The sequence below is a fragment of the Ctenocephalides felis genome, unplaced genomic scaffold (assembly GCF_003426905.1).
Source record: "Ctenocephalides felis isolate EL2017-DRISC unplaced genomic scaffold, ASM342690v1 CF-g0.4_SCAFFOLD_01886, whole genome shotgun sequence".
NCBI classification, from domain to species: Eukaryota; Metazoa; Arthropoda; class Insecta; order Siphonaptera; family Pulicidae; genus Ctenocephalides; species Ctenocephalides felis.
Window position 1 is genome coordinate 130,613,585 of NW_020538040.1, and position 14,489 is coordinate 130,628,073.

General features: G+C 30.8%; 1 protein-coding gene across 1 annotated transcript; it reads right to left on the reverse strand.

Moving 5' to 3' along the window:
* Positions 1-3,050: 3,050 nt before the first annotated feature.
* On the reverse strand, positions 3,051-7,193 carry LOC113375903 (SWI/SNF-related matrix-associated actin-dependent regulator of chromatin subfamily A-like protein 1). Its single transcript, XM_026615846.1, has 12 exons — positions 7,013-7,193; positions 5,361-5,476; positions 5,196-5,296; positions 4,998-5,132; positions 4,710-4,884; positions 4,434-4,614; positions 4,201-4,351; positions 3,974-4,138; positions 3,746-3,902; positions 3,554-3,685; positions 3,279-3,473; positions 3,051-3,206 (listed from the first exon to the last, which is right to left on the reverse strand). Exons 1-12 carry the CDS (start codon positions 7,101-7,103, stop codon positions 3,051-3,053), a joined length of 1,755 nt encoding a protein of 584 aa, XP_026471631.1. The 5' UTR covers positions 7,104-7,193.
* Positions 7,194-14,489: the final 7,296 nt, after the last annotated feature.

The window sequence follows — 14,489 nt, forward strand, 5'->3', positions numbered from 1 at the left end:
CAAGGAACATGTTAACAGACTGACAAAAATTATTTCCAATGAAATACGAGACCACCGAAACAACACTTGGACCAAAAGACTCGAGAACATAAATACTGTCCCACACAAAATTTGGCAAACAGCAAAAACACTGACGCGGAAACCAGCATCCATACCTCCACTTAAATTAACTGACAACAGTTACGCAACGGCACCAGCAGACAATGCGGAAATATTGGCAAAAAACTTTGAGAACACACATAAACAAAATGCCAATATGTCAAACGCAGACCTGAAACAAGACGTACGCGAGTCAATTCAAAACTTCACTGACCTCCACCGGGACAAACACTTACGAATAGACCCTGCCACAGTTTCCTAAATAAAGACAATAGTTAAAAAATTACCGAACAGGAAAGCACCAGGACCGGACGGACTACAAAACATAATACTTAAACAACTGCCGACGAACGCCTACATTTTACTTACCCGCATAATAAATAGACTAATGACAAAAAGCTGCTTTCGCGCTTCTTGGAAAACCTCCACCATATTTCCAATAGTGAAGCCAAGGAAACAGCCAGACATACCACAGAACTACAGACCGATCAGCCTCCTCAACACAATGAGTAAAGTAGCCGAAAAGGTACTACTCAAAAGACTTAACAAACACATAAGACACAACAAAATCATACCTGACACACAATACGGCTTCAAAGAACGACACTCCACACTACGCTCACTGACAAAACTCATAGAAAATACAGTTCTCAATTTCAACAGACGAAACCATACCGGATTGGTGTTACTCGACTTTGAGAAGGCGTTTGACACCATCTGAATGGACGGACTTATACATAAACTTATCCAACTCAAATTTCCACCATACATTACAAGAACATTACACTCATACCTCTCAGACCGCAACTTTACCGTACTAGTGGACAACGGACTTTCGACGGTTAAGCAAGTGACGTCGGGAGTACCGCAGGGCTCGATCCTGGGACCGTCACTGTTTAACGTCTACATTCACGACATACCCACTGACGCCGACACAACGTTACTGACGTTCGCTGACGACACTGCCATATACAAATCATCACGATCGCCTAAGCTACTGACTACAAAAATACAGACACACATAAACAAGCTAACTGAATATACTGACAATTGGCAAATTAAGATCAATCCGAAAAAGACGGAGGCAATTCTATTTACAAAAACCCGAAATGCCACGACTAGACTGACTGACTTGGACAAAATTAAAGTATTGGACTGTGAAGTTGAGTGGTCCAAGGATGTCAAATATCTTGGTGTCACCCTGGACCATAGACTCAGCTTCACAAAACATTAAAACGAAAATTGGACAGGCTTACGGGATGTTAAATCTACTGAGACCTCTCTTGAACCACAACAGCCCGCTAAGCGTGAAGAACAAGCGGACACTTTACTTGACACTAATAAGACGGTTACTGACATACGCCGCTCCGGCATGGAACGCGACGACCAGCGACGACTAAGACTAACTTACGGAAACTACAGACATTACAAAATAAGACACTACGAATCGTACTCAACAAAATAAGGGACCCACTGACTAGACATAACTACCCTTCAAAATACATGCACAAACAGACTGACGTACCGACAATACTCGACTATATAAAAAAACTCACCGAAAATTTTTATCTAAAATGTGGGGATCATCCTAATACTAACATCGCGGGCTTCGGCCAATACACTAGAGACGATATTTGGTATGACAATCACGCCATGCCACACTATATACTGATCGACCCATAGCGGCAAATGATACTTGGCTCGACACAGATCTTCCTTCAGTGCGAATAAATCTATTATTTAGTTTTTCTTTTTTTTTGTATAATCATGTATAACTATAAATATTGCTTTGGGGCTTTTTTTTTGTAGGAAAAGTTTTCTTTCCTCTTTTTTTGCCATTCAATTTGTCACACATCTCACTGTAGTAACAATCAATATTTACTGTATATATTGAGATCAGATATGATGTATAAAGTACCCAAGGGTAGAAAAATATGTACTAAAAATAGCAATGCAAAATGTATGCTCAATTACTGTAAAAAAAAAAATTCGCTGCGGTCCGATAACGCCTGGTACTTATTCTTTAGCATGGTGCTCGTCAAGACGTCCATGTCTTGCGACATTTTCCGAGGCTCCCGTCCGGGAATTCTGGCGATTTCATTACGATGTGCACTGAATTTATTAAAATGAAAAATACTGTATTGACTTTAAAAAAATTTGAAGAACACTTTCAAATGTGCTTATTTTCAGACCATTATCAATTCCAATCCGGAATTTGGAAAGAAAGTAGCAGAAGGCATTACCACCTTATAATTTTGTGTCGGAAGCGGAGCAAGCCCCTGACAAATTTGCGCTTTGTTAAAAAAAAAGACGCAATATAAGACCGATACTTAGAATCGACTATCCCGATCCCCTCTCGATCTGAACGCAACTGAGAGTCTGTTCCGTATATGATGAAGTTGCGCACGATCACGAGTTACGCGCGAAAATTCAAATATAGTAGAAAAACATTTAATAATAAACCTTGTGTTTTGGTATAAATTTATGTAGTGCAATGTTTTTTGGAAGTAATTTTTGTCTTTAGGTTTACTATTAATAGTTTTTTTAATGTACCTTTGTCGAACAACATGTAGAAATATTTACATCCTTATGTGAGGAAATAATGCATAAACAACAAATAATTGCTTTCAAAGTTATTTAATCTTTATCAACTATTATTTCTTCATTGTGATAAATAGCATTAATAAAATTACTATAAAAAAATTGAACAATAAACAATTTCAGTCAAAAACTTAATCATATTAAATTTTCCGTTAAAGTCGTTTTAGTTCAAAACCCTAACCAACTTCAGATTTTATCTATCGATAATGTAACAAAAAATTAAAACATATGATCATAATGAAACAGTATTTCCATACTGTAAATATATTTACATACTTTCATATAAATAAAAATAAAAAGTTACCATATATTTCTTATCCACATTAACAATAAATTAAATTATTATAGTATCAAAAATCTAAGTTTACATTCATAAACATCTCATACTCATCATCAGCCATTAACAATTCATGAGATGCTATCGTTTCATGTTCTACCTGTTCAACATTTTCTTCAACAATTTTAGCTTTTTTTGGTGCAGAAGTTTCCATTTCGGAATTTTTTCTCTTAGTAGGAGAAAAATAACTTTTAAATAAAGAACAAGAGTGTGAAAATAAATGGATATTTTAAAAAATTACCTTGATTAAAACCTCTTTTGTATTAGCATCACCATAATCGTAATTGCATAAACCAATTTTGTTTAAAACTCCTTGTTTTTTTTGTAGCATAGGCCAAATTATATCATCTGCTGTACCTTGTGCAACTAAATATTGGACTCGAATTTCGCCAACCTTGCCTATTCGATGGGCTCTGGCTTCAGCTTGTGCCAAAATCTATCAAGCAGTAACTTTAACTTAACTTTATGTTATCAAATAATTAAAAAGTCAAAAGCAATAATTAAAATATCACTTACACTAGGCGTCCAATGCAACTCTGCAAATATTACTAGCTGAGCTGCAGTTAATGTTATTCCTGCATTTGCTGACGTTATTGATAAAACTGCCGCTCTGCATGATTGCTTAGTTTGGAAATTCTCCACTAATTTCTTCAATAAAAATATGTTATTACTACAACACATTTATATATAAAAATTACCTAAACTTACAGTACGTATTTCGGGCTTGATGCTTCCATCAATTTTAATATAATGAATTTTACAATCATTTAATAAATCACATAAAGATTCTATCATAATTTTATGATGCGCAAACAGTAATATTTTTTCATCTTTCTTCTCTCCAATCAATTCTTTTATATAAGCACTAAACAGAAAACAAAAAATTATTTATAATATTTTATATCATAATTATTAAATTCAAGTTTTAATACTAACCAAACAGCTTTAAGTTTATATTTTGCAGTATCAGTAAAATATGTGAGTAAAGCAGCATGTTCATTATCACGTTTTCTCTTTGAAAATTGTTTTGCTAATGAATTTAAATCCTCTTTAGCTGTTTCATTAGTAATAATATATTTTGAATTCAATTTTATAACTTCTCTATAAGAAATAAAATATTATTATGAATATAGAAATAAAGTAATAAATTGAATAATGAAAACCTATTAATTTCGTTTAGCTCAGGCAAAACTTGTTCTTTTGTTCTTCTGATCATAAATTTTTTATTCAATATCATATTCAATTCGGGTAAATTTGAATATCCTAAACTACTCCAACCAAACCTTGATTCCTTGCCATCACAGTATCTTTTACCTAGAATTTTAATTCTAAATTACTCACTTTCCAATCTTAATTAACAAAATTAATATATTTTAGTAATTTGGTCTAAACTTACTATATTCTTTAAAGTTGACAAAAAATTTGTCATCCAACATATATAATTGTGTGAAAAGTTCACTTGGTCTTGAAAGAGCTGGAGTTCCAGTTAATAAAATTACACGTTTTGCTGATTTTGCTAAAACAAGTGCTGCATTTGTACATTTTGCTTTAAAATTTTTTAGTGTATGTGATTCATCCTGAATATGAAAATAAAATTATATCAAACGTGTAAAATGTAATATTAAAATAAGTGTGTTAAAGAAATTAGTAGATAAATGATTTTTATGTTTACATAAATAATAACTCCATATCGATTCTTCAAACTATCGATGCATTTTTCCAACAAACTGTGTGTCACAATTAATATTTTTGCATCATATATGTAATCTGTTCCTGAAGACATACAAACAACGTTGTGAATTGAAACGGAAGGCAAAAACTCTGAACATTTTTGGTACCATGTATTCCTGTTGAAAATGAAATGATATTGAAAAGAGATTTATGTAAAAAATTAAAATCTTGTTTGAATATATTAATGATTCTTTTTTTAATTCATTCATTAATTTAATGGTTATTATACCTTACTGATGCTGTAGTTGCAATTAACAAAGGCCAATCATCTCGATAATAGCTGGCAAGAGCTAACGCCTGAATAGTTTTGCCTAAACCCATTTCATCAGCAATCATACATCTACCATTTTTTTGTACTCCAAATCTGTATCAAAATAATAAAAATAATATGCTTACTCGCTTGATTACTCGCTCACTATAATATTACCTTACACCTTCCTTTTGGAATGGATATAACTTCTCCCATAAATCTTTTTCAATTTTTGTAGGATCTACTGGAATCGTTTTGTCAGGTTTTTGTTCTAATAACTTTAAAAGTTTACATCAAGGAAAATGTAAGCAATTGCTAATAATAAAAATAGTTGATACTTACAGAAATAATGTTTAAAGGTAGTCTTTCCACTGATATGTCCGGTTGTAGAAGATTCATCTTTGTCAGTAAACTTTTATAATCAGCAAATAAAAATGTCCAGCATTTTGTTTTGCGATCTGAAATTATTGTTATGAATTAATAAATTAAATTAAATTATATATAATAATATATTTCACAGACCATATTGCTTCGATTGAATTGATTTAAATGCATCTATAAGCTTAGCATGAAACTTTGAGGCCTTAACCTTAAATCTCGAGTCTGATATCATTGCACATGATGCTCTTACTTTTTTAAGATTAATTAGAGGTTTTTTATTTTTAATATTATTAAACATTATTTGTTCTTTTGTTCTTCTGATCATAAATTTTTTATTCAATATCATATTCAATTCAGGTAAATTTGAACATCCTGAACTCTTCCAACCAAATTTTGTTTTCTTGCCATCACAGTATCTTTTACCTAGAATTTTAATTTTAAATTACTCACTTTTCAATCTTAATTAACAAAATTAATATATTTTAGTAATTTGTTCTGAACTTACTATATTCTTTAAAGTTGACAAAAAATTTGTCATCTAACATATATAATTGTGTGAAAAGTTCACTTGGTCTTGAAAGAGCTGGAGTTCCAGTTAATAAAATTACACGTTTTGCTGATTTCGCTAAAACAAGTGCTGCACTTGTACATTTTGCTTCAAAATTTTTTAGTGTATGTGATTCATCCTGAATATAAAAAAAAATTATATCAATTGTATAAAATATAATATTAAAAATAAGTGTGTTAAAGAAATTAGTAGGTAAATGATTTTTATGTTTACATAAATAATAACTCCAAATCGATTCTTCAAACTATCGATGCAATTTTCCAACAAACTGTGTGTAACAATTAATATTTTTGCATCATATATGTAATCTTTTCTTGAAGACATACAAAAAATGTTGTGAATTGAAACGGAAGGCAAAAACTCTAAACATTTTTGGTACCATGTATTCCTGTTCAAAATAAAATGATATTGAAAAGAGATTTACGTAAAAAATTAAAATCTTGTTTGAATATATTAATGATTCTTTTTTTAATTCATTCATTAATTTAATGATTATTATACCTTACTGATGCTGTAGTTGCAATTAACAAAGGCCAATCATCTTGATAATAGCTGGCAAGAGCTAACGGCTGAATAGTTTTGTCTAAACCCATTTCATCAGCAATCATACATCTACCATTTTTTTGTACTCCAAATCTGTATCAAAAATAATAAAAATAATATGCTTACTCGCTTGATTACTCGCTCACTATATTATTACCTTACACCTTCCTTTTGAAATGGATATAACTTCTCCCATAAACATTTTTCAATTTTCGTAGGATCTACTGGAATGGTTTCTTCAGGTTTTTGTTCTAATAACTTTAAATATTCTCATCAAGGAAAATGTAAGCAACTGTTAATTATAAAAATAGTTGACACTTACAGAAATAATGTTAAAAGGTAGACTTTCCACTGATACGTCCGGTCGTAGAAGATTCATCTTTGTCAGTAAACTTTTATAATCAGCAAATAAAAATGTCCAGCATTTTGTTTTGGGATCTAAAAATAATGTTATGAATTATTAAATTAAATTAAATTATATATAATAATATATTTTACGGACCATATTGCTTCGATTGAATTGATTTAAATGCATCTATAAGTTTAGCATGAAAATTTGAGGTCTTAACCTGAAATCTCGTCTCTGATATCATTGCACATGATGCTCTTACTTTTTTAAGATTAATTAGAGGTTTTTTATTTTGAATATTTTTGAACATTATATATAATTGGAAATCATTAGAAAAACTATCAAAACTAATAATTTATCATTAGTAGGCACTATTCGCAACTGTCATACTTTTCGAAACACGTGCCAGTAAATGTCAAAATGGCAATTTTTTCTTTATGTTTTCGCACAAATTTAAATAACTTAAACTGAATGTTTTTGCTTATCACTCAGTATAGATTTATGTGATGATGTTTAGACGTTTATCAAGTAAATATCCTAAACATATTTAAAATGAATGACAATGACAGCGAAAACGTTTGTATCATGTTGTGTCAGTTTTTGTAACGCTCCATTTAAACTAGAAACATCTGGCAACCCTCAAGTGCCTGACTTCAAGACTTCTGAGTGGTTACGGCCATAGATAAATAAGCATAAATAGATCGCTATCTCAATGGTGGCAGCACATGTACAGTATGTTAATTAACCCGTGGTATTAATAGTTATTTTGCTATCCAATCAATCATTAATAAAGTTACATTTGACGAAATCTATTGAAGTATTTAGAGTTATAATTACTTGTCTTTGTCCTTGGAGTTGCAGATTGTTCTTCTGGTTCTGTATCAGAGTATTCTACAGTGACTTGAAAATTATTCTGTTATTGCCGCAAAGGAGACACTTCTAATTGGTTTGGATTTCAAATTATCTTTGATTTGTGCCACGAACCGAAGAGTTAGGTCATCCATTGAAGGATTATTCGCCCTCTGCATCCAAATTGAAAGCATTTTTTTTACACACAAATTTTTACGCTCAAATATATATATATATATATATATATATATATATATATATATATATGTTTAATTTGAGTTTAAAATTCGGGCGTAGCATCAATAAAAATAGTATGAGAGTTTTTTTTAAAAGTTTATTTATTTAAAATCTATACGTTTCGGCTAGTATCCTAGCCATCATTCAGTCGTAATCAAATTAACTATAAAAATTGAAACTAAATAAATTATATGTAAGAAATTTCATGAAAAAGCAATAATAATAATAATAATAATAACAAAACACTTACAGTTTTGTATCCTAATATAGCATATGAAACCATTATTAATCCATAGTATGAGTATGTGCACATTGATAAGATATATATTTTTTAACATCACAAATGGTAAAACACACTAATAACCATGATAACTTAACAAGTTGTCGAAACTATGTATTTACTCTTCGGAGTTTAAGATAGAAGAAATGTCACATTTTTCTTAAAGCAGTTTTTAGCATGTGTTCAAATTTTATGGGAAATTTAAAAAGCGATGGGATCTTGTCATTTTTTAAGAAATTTTGACACGCTGTAAAGAAACCACGTGTTTGTTTCGTTCAGGGTCGTATTGTCGAAGCGTTTGTTTATGACCCTGTCGTTATGCAATTGCAAAAACAACCCCTGAGCAAATCTTCTTTTAATTACGTTCTCTTCAAAATGTAAAATTTTAGGGTTGAAAAAATCTATATTATGGTTTAAACATCATCTTAAATTGCTTCGGATTTTTTGAGTTGTTTTTATGTTGATGAAGGCGTTTATTCAGGTTTTGGCTAGTTTCTCCAATATAAAAGAGTTTGCATCAGAGGAATTAATCTGATATACCAAGTTCCTGAGGCGGTCAAAATTAAACTTAGATTTAATTTGTGTAAAAATTGAACTAAGGGTTGTATCACAATTGCATACCAACAAAATGCCACACTGTTGAAATAGTTTTTTCCACGAGAAATATATATCTTTTACGTACGGTAGGCAAATGATAGTATATGACTCCAAGTCTAAGCGGTTTTTATGGTCTGTCTATGAGGTCGTTTTGTTTGTTGAGAATGTAACTGCGTTTGTTATTTATGACTGAGTTGATTATGTTTGTAGGATATGAGTTGTTTTTCAGTGTGCTTATTACCAGGTCAATGTTGGTGTCCCAGAAATTTTTATCAGATAGTAGTATGGCGTGGTCTGTTAAATTTATTATTGTTGCTATTTTCATTTTAAGAGGGTGGTATGAGTGGTAATTTATGTATCGTCCGGAGCTACCGGTTGAGAATGACTAAAAACATAAAGAAAACATACAAATTACAAATCGAATTTATTTGATTTATTTGAATATATTTGATATTTTCTTATTATGTTATTTTCAAGGGTGGCCAAAAAATGCGCGCACGCAGGCGGCCACATACCCAGGCACGGCCCTGATTTCTTGCGCACATTTTTTACTAATTGATTGCGAGTAAAATATACTAGTAAAAACATGTCAATTTTAGGTTTAAAATTTTTTACTCAAAATAAAATTTTCAAGTATTTAACCATTTTACAATCCTGATAAAATGCGCCTACTTTTAATGGTACTTGCCAACACTCTTTAGCACATTTTTTTAAAAGAGTCTCTCAAAGTCAACCGATTTAAGAAAAAAAAAATACATAGGTCAACAAAATGTCTTAATTTTTGAAAACTTGGGTCAATTATGTTATTTCCAAACAACGTGAGATATTTTCTAATTTTTTTTCAGGGCAATTAAGGCCAATACTATCACCCCGATTCGACTTGACGTCAAAATCTGGGATACTCTGTATTATTGCAAATAATCCTCGAAAATGTTTAAGGTTTTTTTGCAGTTATTCTTAAGAATTATTTGGAGGAAACATTACAAAAATAAATAAATTTAATTAAATTTTAATTACAAACTCGTGATGCTCCTCTGCACAATTTATGCAGTTAATATGCTCCTTTCTTTTCTCAGTTTTTCTTAGGAGATTTGGTGACATGTTCTTGATTTTAGAAAGAGACAAGTTAGTCTGAGCGCCAAGCAAGGATTTTTTAAAATTGAAAATTACAATTTAATTCGAAGGACCTTATGTTGACTTGAAATAATTTATATTAGGAGATACTAGATACGGTTGTGACACTTTTTTTTGATCAGCAATGATTTTGTTAATTTACCAATTATGTGGGATACAAGTAAATTAAATGGTAGTTTCAACATTTGTCTGCGAGTGTCACAACCGTCCACACCCGAGAAACGGTTGTGATAGTCATAAAAATAGGTTGAAAAACAATAGCTATAAGCACCAAAATGGTTTATAATGCCTTTCATTGTCGTTAATAACAATAATATGTAACACAACACAATATGAACATTTAAACAAATCTTACCATTAAAGTATAACAATATATAACAAAACATAATTTTTTAAACATAGTTAACAAGAATTCTTTGTGATTTTTTTTTCTTATATTGAATTTCTCTTTCATACCTTATCGTCGTCTTAGTCAAGTTAGATTTTTTTTATTAGTTCAATCTTCACCCGAAAAGGACAAGAAATACATGTCACAACCCGACCCACAAAACTTGTCACAACCGTACTCTACGCACACTTTTGAAAACAAATCACCATTATGACGGAGCTAAACTATCTAAGCAAAATAACATACCAAGTGATCATCTGTTTACAATTAACAGTTATGAATAAAAGAATTTGATAATGAAAACTTACTTTTGACTCTTTAAAAGCAATGCGAACTACAGATCATGTTAATGTAAGGCACTTACTGAAAGCAATAATGGGAACTTATTCGAACAAACAAACGTCATCTTTCTCACATTGGAGACCCTATCTCAAAATCTGTATAGTTTAGCTGTTATGACGATTGTCACTACCGTACCCTGACACAACCGTACCTAGTTTTCCTTATTATTTGCTTCCTCTTGAATAAATCAATATTTGGATAGACAATTACAAAAGAACAATATCTAATTCCTCAGGATTTAGAATAAATATCATTTAATATTATAGATTTACACGTTTTCGATTAGTATCCAAACGTTACATGAATTTGTACACGATTTTAGACAGTTCTAGACAATTTGGGATCTTAAACAATTGACCTCTTTTTTAATCGATGTCCAACAATGTACGAGTATTTTAGATAATGTTAAATGATTTCAGATAATTGCAAACGATAATAGATGATTTCAAAGTTTTTGGATAATTTCAGAATTTTTTTAAACAATTTTAGATAAGAACTAACAACTTTATACTAATTTGAATTATTTTAGATATTTGCAGTTACTTGAACATAATTTAGATACATTTTAAAGAAAACTTAGTGATGGCATAGACATTTATTAGGTTTCATATAAAGGCTGGGACTCAAAGGCAGGGGTTCAAAGGCAGGGGCTTTCACACAATGTTAGACTATACACTATACCAATGATGAAGTTGTATTTAAACTAGCTGTAAGTGGAATTCTGTCTTAAGGCAATTAGGGCATCGTGCCTTAAGGCAAATTGCTGGAACTTCCCGTACCAAAAATTATTATTTTTTTTAAAAACGATTAACATTTTTGAAAAAAAATTACTTCGAAAAAATAAGATTTTTGAGAAACTATAAATTTGACAAAAAATTACTTTTTTTTGAAAAAAAAATTGAAAAAAAAAAATAATTAAAATTTTTTTTTAAATCTTTTTTTTTTAAAAAAAAAAGTTTTCTTTATTTTGACATATTTTGGAAGATCGGAACTTTTTTTCAAAGCAATCGTACTGCTTTAAATGCATAGAGACAAAATATAAAGCGCGTAAGCGCCGCGTCGTTGTCTAACGGGTAAACATTGGTACGAAACCCATAGGAATGAAAACAAAATTTATACTTATTGTTAAAATCTCTATAAAATTACTGATAATTTGATGTGCATATGTCTAATGATCATTTTTGACCGCCAAATGGCATTTTTTTTTACTTTTTTCGTTAGATCTCCGAAACCGCTAAACCTGCCCTTATAAAAATTTGATCAAATCTTCATCTTGTCAATACAAGTAAAATGTTTTCTGAATTATTAAAATCGGACGCTCCGTTCTATTAAAAACTGAGGTACCGTTTTTGGCATTTTTTGCCCCATATCTTCGGAACGGCTAGACCTACCTCCGCCAAAAACTAATCAGCACGTCTCCTTATCATACGGATCGAATGTTTTTTAAATTATTCAAATTGCTTCATCCGTGTTCCCGAAATCGTCGACGAAAATTTGTATCCGCACACACATACATACTACGCACACACACACACACACACACACACACACACACACATACATCCATTTTTTCTAAGGTATGCCAAAATATTCAGAAACCTCTGAAACGTAAAGATATATAAAAATTTTCATTTTCGATTTTTTTGCGATTACTATAACTTACCCTACGGGAAGTTAATAAGTTTGAACAAATTTGAACATATTCAGATAAACATAAAATGTTTTGAGTTTTGTCCGACAGTTTATTATTTGATTTTATTTTTATTATTTTAATAAGATATTTATATAGTTTCAAATTGTTTAAGAGAATTTCGCCAGTTTTCAATAAAGTTCAGGTATTTATGAAAATATTCCTGAAGATTTAAAAAAAGAGTGCGCGTAAGGTTCGCATGCGATTGATGTAATACTTATTTGCTACTGTACAAAACAGCAAATTTAAGTTAAGTAAAAATAAATACATCATATAAAAATTTTGAATAATGTTTATTCGTAATATGGCAACACTCGTGATGCACACATTTATTAGTGTCAACCATTATACACATTTATACAATGATAAATTTTATGTATTTATAATAGCATTAAAAATATGTATAATATTTAAATACAATAATGTAATTAAAGTCAAACTTCAAATATAACATGATCGGTTTGTCATTGTAATTAGCATTTAGAAATAAATTTTTATTAGAGAAATGAAGTAATTGCTGATTAATAACTTCTATAATATTCGTTCATACAGTGGATTATGTTAAACAACGCCTAAATAAATATTGTTTTCGCAACTTCACTCATCATGTAATAATTGTTTTTGAAGAACTTCATGTAATTAAAATTAACATACATTTATTGACTGATGTTTTTTCTCTGAACAGCTGTTTATCCTAAAAAATATTTTCCATTTCAATAACTTCAAAGATTTATAAAAACTGCGAATAATATAGAAATTATTTCAGTAAACTTATGTTTCATACACGGCGCAAATGCTGCATTTGTTTTATTATTTTCATTATAATTATTTACGGGGGACAGGATAAAATATTCTTTTGATTCAGGCATTTTTCATTAAATCAAGATTTGTACTGCGATGTAATTTTAAAATGTTTATTTATCTAAGCCGTTGATATCGGTACGCATACAACGTTGACGCCGGTACGCAAAGAACGACAGATCTCTATTCACATACACGACGACTAATCACAATCGACCTGTATAAAAATGATATCATCGAGAGCGAAAGACGAATCATTGGCACTCGACTCTTATTTTATCTTATCTGCCGTAACGAACTTCCGTTGCGTTTGTACGGATTTACACCCTAGTCGCGCCTAAAGAAGTTTTACTTCAAAAATTCATAAACCTTCAATTGATTTTTAAGACTTTTTTTCACCAAAAGGGTCGTGGGCTCCCTGTCTATTCGCGATAGTGTATTTCGCATGCCTAGACGAACTCTTTCTTCTCTCTGCCATGTTTAATGAGAGTCAGTCTTTCTTTAATGATGGCATACTCCTCCATCTTCCGTTTGCTAGTTCCTGGCCGAGATTAAAAAATAACAAAGCCGATTCGGAACAGGGTCTCTGGCAGAGTCAGTCCTTTAGGGCTGGAAGGGGGCGAGCAAGCGGTTGTACTATCCGCACCTTTGATATTAAAATTCTAAATTGCCTTTCTTTCGAGCAATTCGCTCTATACAATTTGCCCGTTTCTTTTCTTAAGCCTCTTCACGAATGCTCGCAGTCGAATTACTTTACGGCTATAATTCTATTTTTATTTAAATAGCTCACTTATTGTGCCATTAGCAATTCATGGAGTTCGGATGTTTATTTGAGGAGAGAGGGGCGTTACACATTTGGGGTTGACAAATAGCCCTGATGTCTCTTAGGTTTATAGGATTCTGTCATGAACAATCAGATTATTTTCTTTTTATGTCCAATGACTTTTTGCAAAAAAATGGTTAAGACAAGTTATAAAGTTACAAACGTAAATATTTATACTTCTACATGCGTACTATGTATAGTGTTTTATATCTTTATTCAACCAATATAACATATAAATTTCACGGGTACATTTTTTACAGAGATAATACTATATATAACCTTGATCTGGTATTTTGCCAAAAAAATCATTAACAGTGTTGGAATAAATATGTTTTTAATCTATCTTATGTAAAATTGTTTTTTTTTTAAACTTAATTTACTTTTTTATTTACTATTTTTTATTGTTTACACCTTTGCCAGGGTAAAGGTTTAGTTGAACCTTTTTACCCCAATCACGTGTAAGTTTTTATAAAAGCTATATAAAAAAAC